The following is a 15,329-nucleotide window of genomic DNA, read 5'->3' as shown; positions in this document are numbered from 1 at the left end:
TGATTTTTCTTTTCCAGTGGGGATAATGTCCAGTGCAAGAACACGAGTGACACAGGGCTGCGATCTGCCAGCCAATCTCCACAATCTGGTGGTAGCTCAGGTGTAGACAGTGGAGCTGAAAGCACCTCAGACGGAATTCGAGATTTACCTTCCATTGCTATTTCTCTCTGCGGAGGCCTTACTGACAACAGAGAAATAACCAAAGGTACAGAATGACATTGTTACATAGGCATGTGCTGGCAGCCAAGCTTTAGCATCCTAGACTGAAGAAGCAGTGCCCTCCTGTGGTTGTATTCAAGAATGTGTTGCGAGGAGAAATGCTGTCCCTGTAATGATTAGATACCTAGAATGTTTCATATTTAAAATAGTGGACTTACATAGGAATGATGATTTTTAGTAATTTTTAGTAATTCACTACATACTAAATTTCTTAAGTATTTTATTGCATTGGGTTTTGTGTTTGTTTTTGTTTTGTTTTGTTTTTAATTTCGTGATAGTACTAAGGTTTGTATCGTGATAGTATTAATGGTATCTTTTCTGCTTGGTACAGTATATAGTTAGGAAGTCACAGCTGTTGGTGTCAGGAATGGGAAAAGGTGGTCTATAAATGGGAACACTAGAAGGAGGAGTTGGAAACTTTTAAGCTGAGTGCCTGCTCTACCTCAAATATTATATGTAGCTCTTAGATAAATCATTTACACTGCTCTGTGCCTTAAACTTCCAGCTGCATAATGTGAGCATAAATGTGTAAGACTTGTGTTTTCTGTAGTTATGACATCATAAAAATCATACAAGCCTGATGCTACACTGATTGCTGTTTAGAAGCCAATTGTAAAGTATTTCAAATATACTGTGATTTACTGGAGTTGAATTGTTACTGCATCACTTGTAAATTACATAGACATTGTGAAAGGAGCCACAACCAGTGGAAGGGGTATGCTCAAACATTTTCACTTTGCTGTAGGCCTTAGAAGTGATAAGATTAAGTTTCTGGCTGTGGGTTTGCATATACTTTGAGCCTGTCAGTTCCTTCTCCTAACCTGGACAGAGGATCAGTGAAATACATGATAAAATACTTCCTTGCCTTGTAGAAGCCTGATTTTCCTCCCTCACAGTTCTATCCCTGAGCTTTCTCTTAGCTTGTATTTTGAACAGGAAGGACACCCAGCAGACAAAGAAATACTCAGCTTCTTCTGAGCTTGAGTCTCTGAATACTTTGCTTCTATATTAGCACTTCCACTGCTAAGCTCAGCACCCTTGTAATGAAGGGTTGACCCAGAATTGTAAAACCTGCTTGTCTGAGAGGTGCGAAGATATTTAGGTTGGCCATCCCAGACATAATAAATGCATGCTTTACAAATATAGTTTTTTCTCCCCACAGAAGAATTCTTAGAACATGCAGTAACATACCAGCAGTTTGTGGACAATCCTGCTATCATTGATGACCCTAACCTTGTGGTTAAAATTGGAAATAAGTAAGTGTATTTCAAGAAAAAAAAAAAGTACTGTTGTAGCAAAAATACTTCTGTGCCATTTCAGTGTGTTAGAGAAATTGAACTGTAGCTGAAAAATAGGCTTTGAATGTTCATAGCTTAGACTCATCCTGAAAGAGTCAACTCTCCAAAGAATTCAGGCCCTGCTAGCTACCTTTCCTCCTTGAAAGTAAAGAGCAGTTTCAGATGACCTGTTATAGCTAATTGATACAATTTGAATTTAAAGAAGCTAGTATTAAATATTAATGGTGTTCACACTCAACTGGCAGAGTAAAAAATGAAATAGGATGTGAACTTCCTAAGGCTTGCCCTGAGCCAGTTTGAGTAATTAATATTTACAGGGATATGGCAGCCTTGCAAGCACTCTTTACCTAGCAGTTTGCATATACTGAATATTTTGCTAATGTGTCTCTATGAAGGTATTGCTTGTCAAACTTCACCCACCAAGTATGAGACTTCTATTTCTACAAGGCTAAGAGATTACTTCATATGTTTATACTGCTGGCAGCAGTGCAGCACTACAGTCTATGCTAGGTGCAGCTTTTTGCATGATGTTTTAACTTGGGAACTCCGTGCATCTGGCATACAATGTTACAGAGTAGAGGAGAGATCATGGCATTTTGTTGCACTTAGAGGTGAGGCTACCCTTAGTCATAGACATCACTCACACAAATCTGACATGCCTGGTACATCCTTATGGGATAGTTTGTATTGCAGGTATGTTACAGCCTTATACCTGACTCTCTCTGTGGTCTGAGGCAAGTCACTTACAGCTTCCTTGTCATAGTTCTGTGACTTTGATGGTAGTGTTTACCTGCCTATTGATGTACTGGGGAAGAGAGAGGAGTACTTAATGAGGATATGACTGTCTCATTCTCTGGATGTCATGTGAGCTTCATCTTCTCTAAACAGTATTTTGTCTGTCCTGCTGCCTGTAAAAGTTGACCCATGTTCAGCACATAATAGCAAAAGTTTGACATACAGACTAAAGCCCCTAACATTTATGTAGCTCCTTGATGGAAAAACAGTGTAAACAGTTGTAAAAAAAAAAAAAGTGGCTCATGTGAAAGTAAATATAATAAGGCCATAAGGAATGTATGAAAAATACCCTGTCTACATCAGGACATAGCTTTTCTTGCCTACCTTGAAATGTGTATGTCGTAAATACCTGTGAATGTAATGTGGAATGAGGTGGGTCTGCTATTACTGGTGCAGTATTAAGATGGCTGGGCTTAAACCGTGGCACCTGCCAGATGATAAATACTAAGTAGATTGTGAATTGGAATCTTGGGATTACAAAGTGCAGTAATTGTCTCTCTTGCATGCCCAGGTACTACAACTGGACAACAGCCGGTCCCCTTCTGCTGGCAATGCAGGCATTCCAGAAACCTTTGCCAAAGGTGAGATTGAAAATGAAGGTTGATCAGAGGATGACTTGTGATATTCTGCCATTTATTAAGGCAGGGAAGAGGGTTGTTGCACAAGAGGATCTATACATCAGTAATACTTATCCACACGCAACCATTCATCTAGTTTTATGCTAGGGGCTGAATAAGCAGGACTCGTTCTGTGATTAGCATTTATTTGCTTGGTAAGAACTTTACAAATATTTTAAATAAGGAAAACTTCCTGTTTTCCTTCATTAATATGGATTATAAACAGAAATTTTATTGACCCATGTTCATGTTTGCTGTAGCTGAATACCTGATGACTGCTTTCCGTTTTATCTGTATAGAGCATATATTATCAAATAAAAATAGAGGCTAGAAATTTTAACCTCAGTGAATAAGCTTTAAATACTAGGTCAAGAAGGCCTGTAGCTTGCTAGTTTTCTATTTTTCAGTCGATTGTTCATAAACAAACTAGGTAGGTAGTGGCAGATAGCTATGACTATGTGGTAGTTATATGTCTTGGCTTGTCTTAAATGCATTCATTAACTTAATTCAGTTCCATGGGACCTGGTGCCACATAGATGCTTAGGACAGAAAGGCACACTGCAATGCTCCTAAGTAGTATTATCATTGGTACTATTTTATATCCTGGGTAGCAGTGGATTAAATGACGTTTGGGACTCAAACTCTCCTACCATTTCCAGTACTTCACATGTCTTTGGGTTTAATACATGTGAATTCAAATACTATCTCTGTTGATATGAATGTGGGATAAAAATTTCTTCAAGCCGAGAATACTCTCTACCACTGTGTTCTTTCTTAGTGCCACATCACATATGTATGCATGTATAGCTGCACTGTAGCATCCCAATATAAAATAAACTGATCCTGGATGTCCCAAGCATGTGGTAAACCTGGCTTGAATTTCACGGATGTTAGAGCCACATATTTCATGCTTTACTGCAAATATTCTAATATGCAAATACTTGTCAAAGGTGGAATTCATCCATGGAACTCAAATGCCCACAGAAGGTGTATGGTTATCCTGGTCTGTATTTGTTGGGCATTTCCACAGACCTTGATAGGTGCCTGTGAGATCTCATAAAGATAATGCAAAGTAACTGCATTTTTAATTAAACACTGATGCCCATGCTAGATGTTTTGGGTTTTGCCTAGGATAAAATTGAAAGAATGGAAATGAAATATTTTTCCATTAAGGGAAATGGTAGTTCTTTCAACAGTGTTACGGTTACGCCATCATTCATATAGGTTATCAGTTAAGAAGTCTATGAGTATGAAATTCAGTGTGTTCATTTTTTTTTTACATAATCAACTTATATGCTGAAGGCTGATAATTTTCTAGAGAGTGCAATTTGAATTCAGTGGACTAGCCAGTATATGTAGTTAGATCAGTCTGTATAATTGGGAAGGTTTAGTTGACTTGAACTGTGCCTCTGAAACTGAAATTCCTAATTTATGCTACCAGTCATCTTACTGGTTTTCTTAACAACTTGTTACTTACAGTTTTTATTTGCTGTAATAATGGAACTAAGATACTTTATCAAAACAGGCTTTAGGAAGTGATTGAAAACTTTGCAAAAAACCATCACTGAAAACTTTGCAAAAAGTTTTTGCATAAAAACATCACTCGTTCTTAATACATTTGAATCCCTAATTATAAGCATGTGAATTATCTCACTAAAAGTCAATAGGACATGTGCTTGAAGTTGTCCATGTGTTTAAGGACATTTTTAAATTGTAGCCATTGTTCTCAGCAGTGGCATTCCGTTCTCAGTTGCTCCATCTGCTCCTTACTTTTCTTATTTTGTTTGAAAAGTTTTCAAGTTATTTGCTCACATTGATTCCTCTGTCATTTCCCATGGAAAAAGTGAGAGAAGGGATGCATTGTTCCTTACAGTGGCTAAGCTATTTTTAAGGCATACCAAACACTGTGGCCACCTTTACTGTGGTATAATATTTTCCCATTCACTGTAGTATTTTACCCTTTTGTCTTTTGCTTGCTCTCTGAGTGAAAGAATTTAGCTCTCCTTGTTACAGTGCATAAAGCTCCAGTCATTATGTTTGTTGAAAGACAAAAAACCCTTTTCTTTACTGAGGTGTAGTAGATATAACCAAAGAAAAGTAGCCAGGGTTTAAAAAGAAAACAGTTCTAACATTGTCAGTCAAATTCATAGCATCATACTGAACTCATAAAAGCTAGTAACTTTTTGCTTATTTCTAAACTGATGATTAAATATGAACTCTAGCTATTTTTAAAAAACTCTTGTGTGTCGGTTTGTTACTGTTTTGCTTGAGAACTCTTTTGGGAAGTGACATTTTTCTTTTTTTAATTTTTTTAATATAATTTGTACTAAGTAACTTCAACTTTAAAACAGTAGGCTCTTCATTCTAGACATTATACTAATATCTACTTATGCTTTTTTTCTTCTTTGATTTTTATCTCTTTTTCATTTTCCTTTTAAAAATACCATAAGTATTCATGCTTAAGTTACTTCAGAGCAGCTCTGGACACCATTAGATTTTGCTTTAGTAGAATTTATGGTCCACAGACAGTATGTTTATTTCTCTTCTATTTATTATGAGTTAAAATTGTGTGTTTGACACTTTCTTTCATTTGCATATATCAGGTTGTCCTTTGTTTTGGTTTTTTTTTTATGTTACCATCCATTTATCACAGGCCACTGTGGAATCTATAATGAGGGACAAGATGCCCAAGAAAGGTGGAAGGTGGTGGTTTTCGTGGCGAGGGAGGAACAGTGCTATTAAAGAGGTAAGTTTAAGAAGCAAGCAGTTTCCTTCTGGTTGCAGTGGGAAAGCTGGATACCTCTATATTCATCCCTCAGAACTTTGCTTCTGAGAATAACTCAATATTCAGTTTGACTGAGGATACACATATTAAAAGATGTTTAAGCAAGGTCTAAAGTCTGACTTCTTTTGACTTCAGAAAGTTTTGTCAGACCCTGCTTGAGACATCTGTCTGCAGTACTTTGGTTCTGCATTTATTTTCATTACACAAACTTGAGGCAGTATTATCTAATGGATTAAATATGTGTTTGGAACCTAGAATCCAAGACTGGTGCCGCTAATTTAATGTTTTCATGCAGATTATCTGCCCTTCTGGAGGTTTCTTTAGATAGCTGAAGAACAGCCATATTTATGAGTAATAAGCTGTAAAATTCAGCAAAACCTAAGATGGAAAACTAACAAAAGTCTTTTTAAATTTCTTTTTCTGAGCATTAAAAGTTTGTGGTCTTAAAGCCATGGATGAACATTAAAGAACAGTGGAAAAAAAACAAAGTTTTATATGAAATATTGATCTCCTGTCTAGACATATTTAATCTTTAAAGTTGGCTAATGAAACCTCTTCATATTAATTTATACTAGTAAAGCATTAGTACTTGAGGGGAGAAAATGACATCTAATATGTTTTTATGATTATGCCTCAGTTGAACTTTTTAGCCTTGTGTGAAATAACCGTTGTACTGATCTGTGGGTATGGGCTTCAGAGCATGAGATTTTAGTTTTGACAGTTCACTGAAGTTTTTAGAATTTCTCTCTTAATGGAAGTATTTGGTTATCTGTTGAGCAGTGTCAGCTATAAAATGGAAAGGGGGGGTGGTGGTGGCGGTGTTTGTGTGTTTAAAAATCACTGTTTAAAAATCTAGTGAGATGAAATTGGTAGAATTTAGCATCTACTCAGTATAAAATCAGTTTGGAAAGTTTTCTTATGTTAAAAATTTTAATGATTCTGTGAAAGTTAGTTGATTTTTTTTTTTTTCTTCTACAGAGTCATATGTTGCTTTTTCAGATGAAATCTAAGTATTTCAGGTGCATGAACTGAGTAATTACAGGATTGATACCAGAACTTCAGTAATACTAAATCTATAATCTGGTATTTCTGTACTAATTCCACACAAAACTAAATCATAATTCTTCTTCTGATTTTAATATTTGCAATTTTTAGTTCTTTGTGCAGCTTTTTTTTTTTTTTTTTTTTTAAGAAACCCATGAAGTTTTCTTTGCTTACAAGCAAAGAAACAAACATGCTGTTGATTTTTAGCAGGCCTGTACAAGACAGAACTTGGTTTTCAAGCATTTTTCTAAAAACACATGCTCTCTTCCTAAAAGGAAATTGACAGCTTCTCATGCTTGTATTTTTACAGGAAACAAAGCCAGAGCGAGGTATGAGTGAGAGTGGACTTACAGGAGAAGACTCTTCACAGTTGAGCATGGCAAACAGGTACCCCCGAAAGTATCTGTACTTGAAATGTGCAGGAGTTTCTGTTTAAAAATAAACAATTTATTTGAACAAAGAAATTCTGTGTCAATGAAATACATTTAATTTGTTATTCAATGCACCAGATAAGTGCGGATAGAAAAGCTCTACCCATGGCAGGGTTTCAGACCTTGTGAGTGTTCCCTGGCATTTCTGTGGTTTGGCTGGCAGCTCTGTGACACAAATTCCAACCCCTTGAAAACAAACAGTTATTGGAGCAGTTTGTCAGATCTGTATGTATCTCTCTAGAGATTTCAAGGGAGCATCATAGACAACCCCATGCAGCTGTCAGGTTTCAGTTTCTAAGATTTCTGATATATTTATGGCCTGACGATTTCATTTGTTTCTGCAATCTTTGGAAGTTCAGGGGCCTAAGTCTTTGAAGAGGCTTTTTCAAAGGCAATATTAATGCTTTCTATTGCTTCTTTCAAGGATTACAGAAGTCCCTTCTGTCGCATTCTCCAAATTAGTCATACTGTATAGCCAGAATCTCCCCTTCAGGGGGGTTCTGTAAGATGAGCTTTAACTTGCTTCAGAGGGATGAGTTTGCCAGGGACCACTCTCCTACCTTGCCCTTTCTGGGTGCATGCAGATCTTGCTGTAAATACTTGCCATATAGATGCCGTCTGCACTTAGAGCTGAAAAGGGCCATATTCAAATATGCTTTATGCTAATGAAGTTCAGGTATCACTGTTACAGAACAAAAAAGCATTAGCTGTCATTCTTCTTGAAGGTCAGCAGTTGCAGTCCAGGTGAATGTGCTGGAAGGAGGATTCCTCATTCTGTAGCAGGCTAGCTGTTATCTCATTTGCCTCTCTGAGTTTGAGAGTGCCATGGAATAAATCAGAAAGACTGATTTTCGTTTTAAGGATGACATGTATCTTTTAGGTCCTTTTCTTATGTGGTTGTTTAAAGATAAACTTTAAAGTAGGATTAAGACTTCAAGCTCAGTAGATTCTGTAATTGGTGTTCTTTGTTTAAACTTTAACTGGCCTTAGAAATCTGACATTAAGAATTTATTGCTTGCAAGCAAAATGTGATATGTAGGATGTTGAGTAAAGCTTTTGAGACCTGATGTTACAAAGGATATGACAGGCTTTTAAGTATTGCTTGTCATGGCATGCAGTACCTTGATATTGGATCAAGACTTTGTAACATCTAACAACATCCAGGTGTGAAAGAGGCTAAACGCTAATTGTTTTAAAGATGAGATTTGCAGGACCTGAAAGGATGTTTTACCTTCTGCCTAAAGTGATAGATTTGTTTACTGTAGGAAAACTTTCACTCTGAAGAAAAATGTCCTTAAAAAATTTCTGAAAAAAATGGTTGTAGCAGAAAAAAAAATAAATGATATTGATGTGTATTTAAAAAGAACTGTGTAAAGGAGCTCAGGTTTTGTGACTTTTCATCATCATATCCTGAATGGGATAATCCTGCAAATCCTGGAAAAGAATAATCCAGTGATCTAAAGTTGCTCATTGAAAGAAGGAATTTGTAACCAAATTTCAATCGCCTTTATTTTTTTAATGAATTGCTAAATTCTCTGGGGGGAGAGAGAAGGCAAGAGAGAAGGCCAGCATAGTGAACTCCTCCTTTTGAAACTGAGGATTTTTTGCAGTTACAGTATCAAATGGGTATTATGTTTTGTTTTTTTTTTTTTTTTTGTACCACTATGAGATTTTTGAGTCAATATGGCACATTAACCTACATCTCTAAAATTTGAACAATGGAAACTAGCTTATAGACAAGTGAATGGCTAGTACAATCCAAGTATGAATAATGGGGAATATGTGTGAATGGGAATTCAGCACTTCATTGATATATTTAAAGCCATGATGTGAATGACCTCCTGTGAGACAGTACTTAGGAGCAGAGAATCAATGGCTGACTTGGTGACTCACTGTTAATGCATTTTTAATGGATAGGGAGATGCATTTACTGACATAACATCATTTTCTGTGTGTGCAATGTTCCAGAATAAAAGATGAATCTTCTTCAAGCGATGAAGACCCTAGAGCTGCCAAACAAAACCTCGGATCATTACAAACCAGCTCAAGTCATCTGTCATTGTCTGGAATCAGTTACAAAAAAACGCTTCGACTCACTTCTGACCAGCTTGTGAGTTAATTTGCATCCTTGTCCTGAAATGTCATTTCTAATACAACATGAACCATACTTTTACTCAGGTTTGCAAAGTTTAATTAGCTTATATGTCTTGCATTTAATTTTCTCTCTTGTTATATTTAAAAAAATATCATTTTCCTCTCTCTTCTTCAGTATAAGCGTCAGTGTTGTACCTTGCAGCAAGTCCTGTGGTTCACAAATTAGGAGACATGGGATCACATTTAGAAAAATGTCAAAATTCTAAAGCATGTCTAAATTTGTCATGTAACAAGTGTACTGGAACTATGTCCTTTTTGTATTATGTATAATATATATTATGTTAACCCAGAGGCCTCTTTTTTCTTTTTTCCTTCTCTCCTTTCCTTTCACTTCTTTCACATGGAGGCAGTCACATTTTACATAAGTACGTTTTTCTGTTAGTAACTTCTGAAAGAGCTGCTTGTGAATTTACTATGAGAACAGGCTATTAATTTCTTTGGAGCCAGTTCTCTTCCTCTGTGACAGAGGTGTTTTGACTAATGGTGACAAAACTCTTACAGTTTTGTGTTCTGCACATTCCAATTTGATTTGGAAAAATGGGCTACTTGAGGGAAATATTTTCTGTCGTCTTGTCTACAGCCAATTAATTTTCTGAAGGAAACCCACACAAGGTGTACAGTATTAAACAACCCATTGCTCACTGCCTGAATAGTTTGTAAGAAGTGCAGAATTTATCCCAAAAGGCAGATAGGATGTGTTGGTAATTTTCTGTAGCAAACAGAAAACAAGGGTTATACAAATATACTGATTATTTTCAGGTTTGGAAACCTCACAGAAATTACCTGTAGCTAAAATTAGTTTTATATTAGTTCTTGATGAAACAGTGGTTGAGACTCATCAGTTTCTCATCATTTGTCCTGCATTTCCACCTCCTTTTCATTTTTAACTGATAGAAAAATTGCAGTGAAATATAAGAAAAAAAGAGACATTTGAAGTATTAAACTCCTGCAGGCTTTATGAAAATGGGTATTTAGGTCCACAAATAGAATAAAATCAGTTGTCTCTTGCCACTAAGTGGCACAGGAGGCAGTGGGAAGGAAGGGCAGTGAAGTGGGAGAGTTAAGGGTATTTGGTGGAGACTGAAGGGTGATGAATCATATGGTATAAGTAATGGGTTACTGTAGGAAAGAGATGTGATGTTGTAGGACACAAGTCCCCATATAAACACTCTAAATTAGGGTTTATGGAACTCCTTGTTACACCCATTTCTCTCTGCATATGCGTCCATATCTCAGAACGGAAACCCCGCATAGATAGTCCCTAATCTGTAATTTGTTAATTGGTTGTTTTTTGTTTTTTTTTTTTTTTTTTTTTAATAATAGCCCTGACTGTGAAACAGAATTTTTGTTTTTGTTCTGCTCTGTAAATCGGTGCCTAATGTACACTACACCGGGGAAACCTCTGCTGTCATTAAGACAGTGGCTCTGCTGAAAGCAGTGAGATTCAGTGTGACCAAGAATTCAGTGATCATTTGTGGCTTTGTGTTTGTACTGTGTCAGTTTCACATACTCAGTTTGTTTGTTGATTATCTTGCTGATAATGTCTTGCAGAAAAGTTTAAAGCTTAAGAATGGTCCCAATGATGTGACCTTTAGTGTTACAACACAGTATCAAGGCACTTGCCGCTGCGAAGGCACCATTTACCTGTGGAATTGGGATGATAAAATTGTTATTTCTGACATTGATGGAACAATCACACGGTGAGTTCATGAACAGGGAGAGGCTTTATCTACAAGGACAAGTTTTTCTTTGGACTAGCTGAAAAAGTAACAGAATTTTGAGTCACAGAATCATTGTATTCTTGTGTTTGTGTGTTGGGTGTGTGTTTGGTTTTTTCTTGATTTGGCTTTCAAACAGTGCAAGAATCATTAGCTGAATTCTTAATTTAATAAAGATGTGTGTCATATGTGCCCATTATTTGTCACATATTTTTTGATGTTTTGGTGTTTTATGATAGTATTTACACTAGTATTGGAGGACTTTATGCAGAATCAAAACTTTTTTGCTGCATCATATGAAGTGCACTGGCTTCTTTTACTTAATCACTTCATGTTACAATACCATTGCAAATCCATCCTGTGTAGATTTGGTTTATTTAAAAACATTTAATGTAAACCTCAAAAAGTAGGCTTGGTACTGGCACTTGGTACCACACAGGTGTGATTGGTAGCCTGTATGCTGCAACTTCCATATTAACTTGTGGGTCACGAGCTTCATCCATGATGGCAAATCTTGGGGCACAAAAATAATTAAAACAATATGGTCAAGGATAGGCATGTCAGTTTATCTTAAAAGTAAGGGCAGTAAAATCATCTAATCACAATCAGTACCTTACAGAAAACCGTATTTTCCTTTGCCATTAGACAGATAAGTTAGTGGGGTTTGAATTAACCTTGACTGTTGTTATTAAAAGTACTTTGTTTGGGTGGGGTTTTTTTTTTTCAGTTCAGTTATATTGTTTTTCCTTTATTCAGGTCAGATACTTTAGGTCATATTTTGCCAACTCTTGGCAAAGACTGGACACACCAAGGGATTGCGAAGTTGTATCATAAAGTGAGCCAGTGAGTATTCAGTAAATCCATCCATGCATCTGTGACTTGTGTTTATTCATTTGCACATAAAAGAGAAAATTTCTGTAGGTTTCCCTTAACCTGTCAGAGTGACAATTTCATCAGTATCTCATCACTTCAGTGATGCTTACACAGTGTAAACATCTGCTGTATGATATCCAGAGCAGAACTTGCTTTGTGATATCAAAATCCCCCTATCAATGAGAAGCGACTGATCTTCCAACCATCCCAAACAGATAGCTACAGTTAGTTCCAAAGACTGCAATGCAGTTTCATCAAGTGCAACATTTTTGTGAACTGTGAGTTGCAGAAGCATTAATATTTAAGATGCTCATACAGCTTCCCTTCTCTCCTTGTTGAGGAGATTTGCAAAATGCATAAAGGCTGTTTAGCCTAGGACCACTGAAGGTGGAGTTCTTGCCAAACTTGGCTTACCTGGAGTCATGCAGGGGTGGAATCTAAAATAAATGGAATGAATCCTTGTGGGGGAGTTCCCTTTCTTTCCAGTGCATCGAAAGGGAGCTTAGTGAAACAGTTTAGGCTTGAGCTGTCTAAACATTAGGCTTCTTGTCAAGCAAGATAAATCTCATCCTTGAAGCACAACACAATGCCTTATCTTGAGTAGAAACAGGCCTATTTTGAATAATCACTGCTTACATTCTTATTTTACTTGTTATATAAATAATGATGAGCTTCAAAGACATTGATGGTGATGTTTACTACTAATGATTATACAATTTATTTTGTAATTTCTGTATACAAATATTTGTTGTTATTCCATTGTTAATTTGCAAAGTTAGATAGGATCAGTCTTAGTGTCATCGGTTAATTTTGAGAGCGATTAGTAAACATTGCTTAAAGTGCAGTTTAAAGGAATTGAAAGTCAGTAAGATGTGCTGTGAAGAGCCTGAGGAACATGCTTTCACCTGGCAACACCAGTGTGAGCTGCTGTGTTATAGCCCTGTAATTGACTGGTACCTTTTGGTCCACAGTAATACATACCTTTTGTTTTTTCCATTAGCTATTGAAGAAATACTGGGTAACAGTAGATCAGCTGTGCTTTAGGTCAATTAATGTTATTAAGAAGGAGAGCATCCTGGAATGGCATATTAAAAAAAAATCTTGTGGATGAATATGAACAGGAGAAAAATTGTTAAGACTGTACCAACTCTGGGATGACGTGTGGGAATGCTTCTAGGTGAGCAAGGCTAGTGCAAGAGTACAGGTGTACTGTTGTTTCTCTGGATACATTTTGCAATGTAGTCAAGCCATTGTGTATTCTGGAGGACTGAAGACATAGTATGGTGAGTTTTTCAATTAGTAATTGAGAGAAAAAAGGAAATGAGGAGAGAAATTAATTGATGTCTAAATGGGATCAGATGAACTATCTGATTTTAGCTTGTACAAGGAGGATTAATGATTGCTGTCTGTTCAGGTTGATATTTCTGCTTTACACAGAAAATAAAGTTGGTTTTCTTTTCTTACGTTAAATTCAGCTGTTATAGTCAAATTACCATAAATGCTTGAAGAGCCTCTAGTACACATCAGAACTGTCCTCATAGTTAATCTGTTTTGTCCTGTGTGCTAGGGTTATGCTAAGGTTCATTTATTGCTTTCTGTTTTACATGGATGATGAATTATAAATTATGCATGATGGAATCTAAATTATACCAGAGACACTTGTCTGTGCTTTTATTCTATATAGACACACATGGTCATAAAAAAGACAGGACAATCTGGGAATTCACATGCTGAGCTGTATTTAGTTATGTGTATAACCTCTGCATTGCACTTGGTGAAAATGTTAGTATTTTTTATTGCAGTTATTATTTCTGTGCCTGCCAGCATTATAGATTGATAGGGCTTTGGTGATCATAAACACAGGGGGAAAAAAATAGATTTGAGTCATGTTTTTCAGATTACCAAATTAATTATGTAGTGTTTAGATGTTACAGCTGGACACTGTATAAGTGTTTAATACTTAAATGTAATGACCATGTGTGCACTAAATGCAGTATTTATTTTAGAACAGTAATTTCATTATACAACTTGCAGAGTAAATTGCTGTTAAGTTGAACTAACATCACTGGACTCTGGTCTGTCATGGACGGAACCAAGAGTAACCTGTGGCTTCTGCTGAAACTTTTCTTTCAGTGTCAAGTTGAAGTTTTCTTCTTATACTGTGTTTTGAAGTTCAGGTTTGTTCTGACTTGAAGAAATGCATTACTGCTGCACATAAGCTAGTCTGTTTTTAGTAGAGGCCCAAGATGCAGGAATACACCCTGTTAATCCAGCAAAGGCTAAGATAACAATATCTGCTTTATCCCAAGTGTTTTTCTCTTAGTGGATGTCATTTCGGTTAATTCTAAGGAGTATAGTTCCACAGTGTAGGGGTGAATAGAAAACCATAAGAAGCCATAGCAGTTAGAAGACCAGAGATAAATGGGCCCTCTTTAGGTGTAAATCACTAACTGCAGTGGTGCTAGATGGATTTTAATTATCCAAGTCTCTGGCATAAATGGTTTTATTCCTTTTAAAAAAGTCTAGGTTAAATGTAAGTCCATTAAACAGTCATGATTTGATTCATTCAAAAACAAACCCACAAAATAATTAATGTCTAAACACATGCCTTATTTTTATAGTAATTTTTTCTTTTATTTCTGTTCACAGAAATGGATATAAGTTTTTGTATTGTTCAGCACGTGCTATTGGAATGGCAGGCATGACCCGAGGTTACTTGCACTGGGTCAATGAACGAGGAACTGTTCTGCCTCAGGGGCCAGTGTTGCTGAGCCCAAGCAGCTTATTCTCAGCTCTTCACAGGTAATGCAGTTTCTCTTTCGTGCAGAAGGAAAGGTTGAATTCTCAGCTTTTTTATTTGCTTATTTATTTATTTATTTTAAAATAGTGCTTAAAATCAGTCATAGTGGGTTTTTTTTTTCTTACATATTTGTGCAAAATGTAATAAAGAAGAAATTTTGTTTGGTAAAGACCACAATTCAGTTTAGTTTATCTCTTAAGACATGTCTTAATATACATCTGTGTTCACTGTTTGTCAATAGGTACTGCCTGTTGACTTCATGTGTTTAACATGGTGTGTTAATATTTACCTATGGGGAAAACGTGAACGTTTTAATAACATTCACTCTTGACTTGTAAGGTGTTCCAATTGGCATAAATATTGTTTTGTGGAAGAATATTGGTAGTTTTTGAAGAAATTCATGTGAAAATGAAAGGAACTTTTTACTCTCCTGACTGCACTGTGTGGACAATATCTGTCTTTCTAGGTGTGGAACTTTAACAAGTGAATAATAATAGCACAGGTTATGAATAACGTACCTTCTTCCTAATTCAGTGAAGAATGTCAAGTGATTACTGAAAATATTTTCAGCTGTTAAAAGCTGCTGTGACAGGAT

At 36.3% G+C, this 15,329-nt stretch overlaps 1 protein-coding gene across 5 annotated transcripts in view; it reads left to right on the top strand.

The window, feature by feature from the left end:
• Positions 1-15,329, top strand: part of LPIN1 (lipin 1) — an 82,950-nt gene that overhangs the window by 59,279 nt on the left and 8,342 nt on the right. For all 5 annotated transcript variants that reach the window (XM_062615886.1, XM_062615888.1, XM_062615890.1 and 2 more), the window contains 9 exons: positions 18-205; positions 1,382-1,475; positions 2,824-2,893; positions 5,583-5,675; positions 7,069-7,145; positions 9,158-9,299; positions 10,895-11,043; positions 11,818-11,904; positions 14,584-14,736. In XM_062615886.1, the coding sequence (XP_062471870.1) occupies positions 18-205; positions 1,382-1,475; positions 2,824-2,893; positions 5,583-5,675; positions 7,069-7,145; positions 9,158-9,299; positions 10,895-11,043; positions 11,818-11,904; positions 14,584-14,736 (1,053 nt within the window). The remainder of the gene's footprint in view (positions 1-17; positions 206-1,381; positions 1,476-2,823; positions 2,894-5,582; positions 5,676-7,068; positions 7,146-9,157; positions 9,300-10,894; positions 11,044-11,817; positions 11,905-14,583; positions 14,737-15,329) is intronic.

This window comes from Pezoporus occidentalis, unplaced genomic scaffold (assembly GCF_034315485.1).
Source record: "Pezoporus occidentalis ecotype Australia unplaced genomic scaffold, CSIRO_AGI_Poc_V1 ctg185, whole genome shotgun sequence".
Taxonomy (NCBI): domain Eukaryota; kingdom Metazoa; phylum Chordata; class Aves; order Psittaciformes; family Psittacidae; genus Pezoporus; species Pezoporus occidentalis.
The sequence above is the reverse complement of the archived record's forward strand: the minus strand, read 5'-3'. Positions and strand labels throughout refer to the sequence as shown.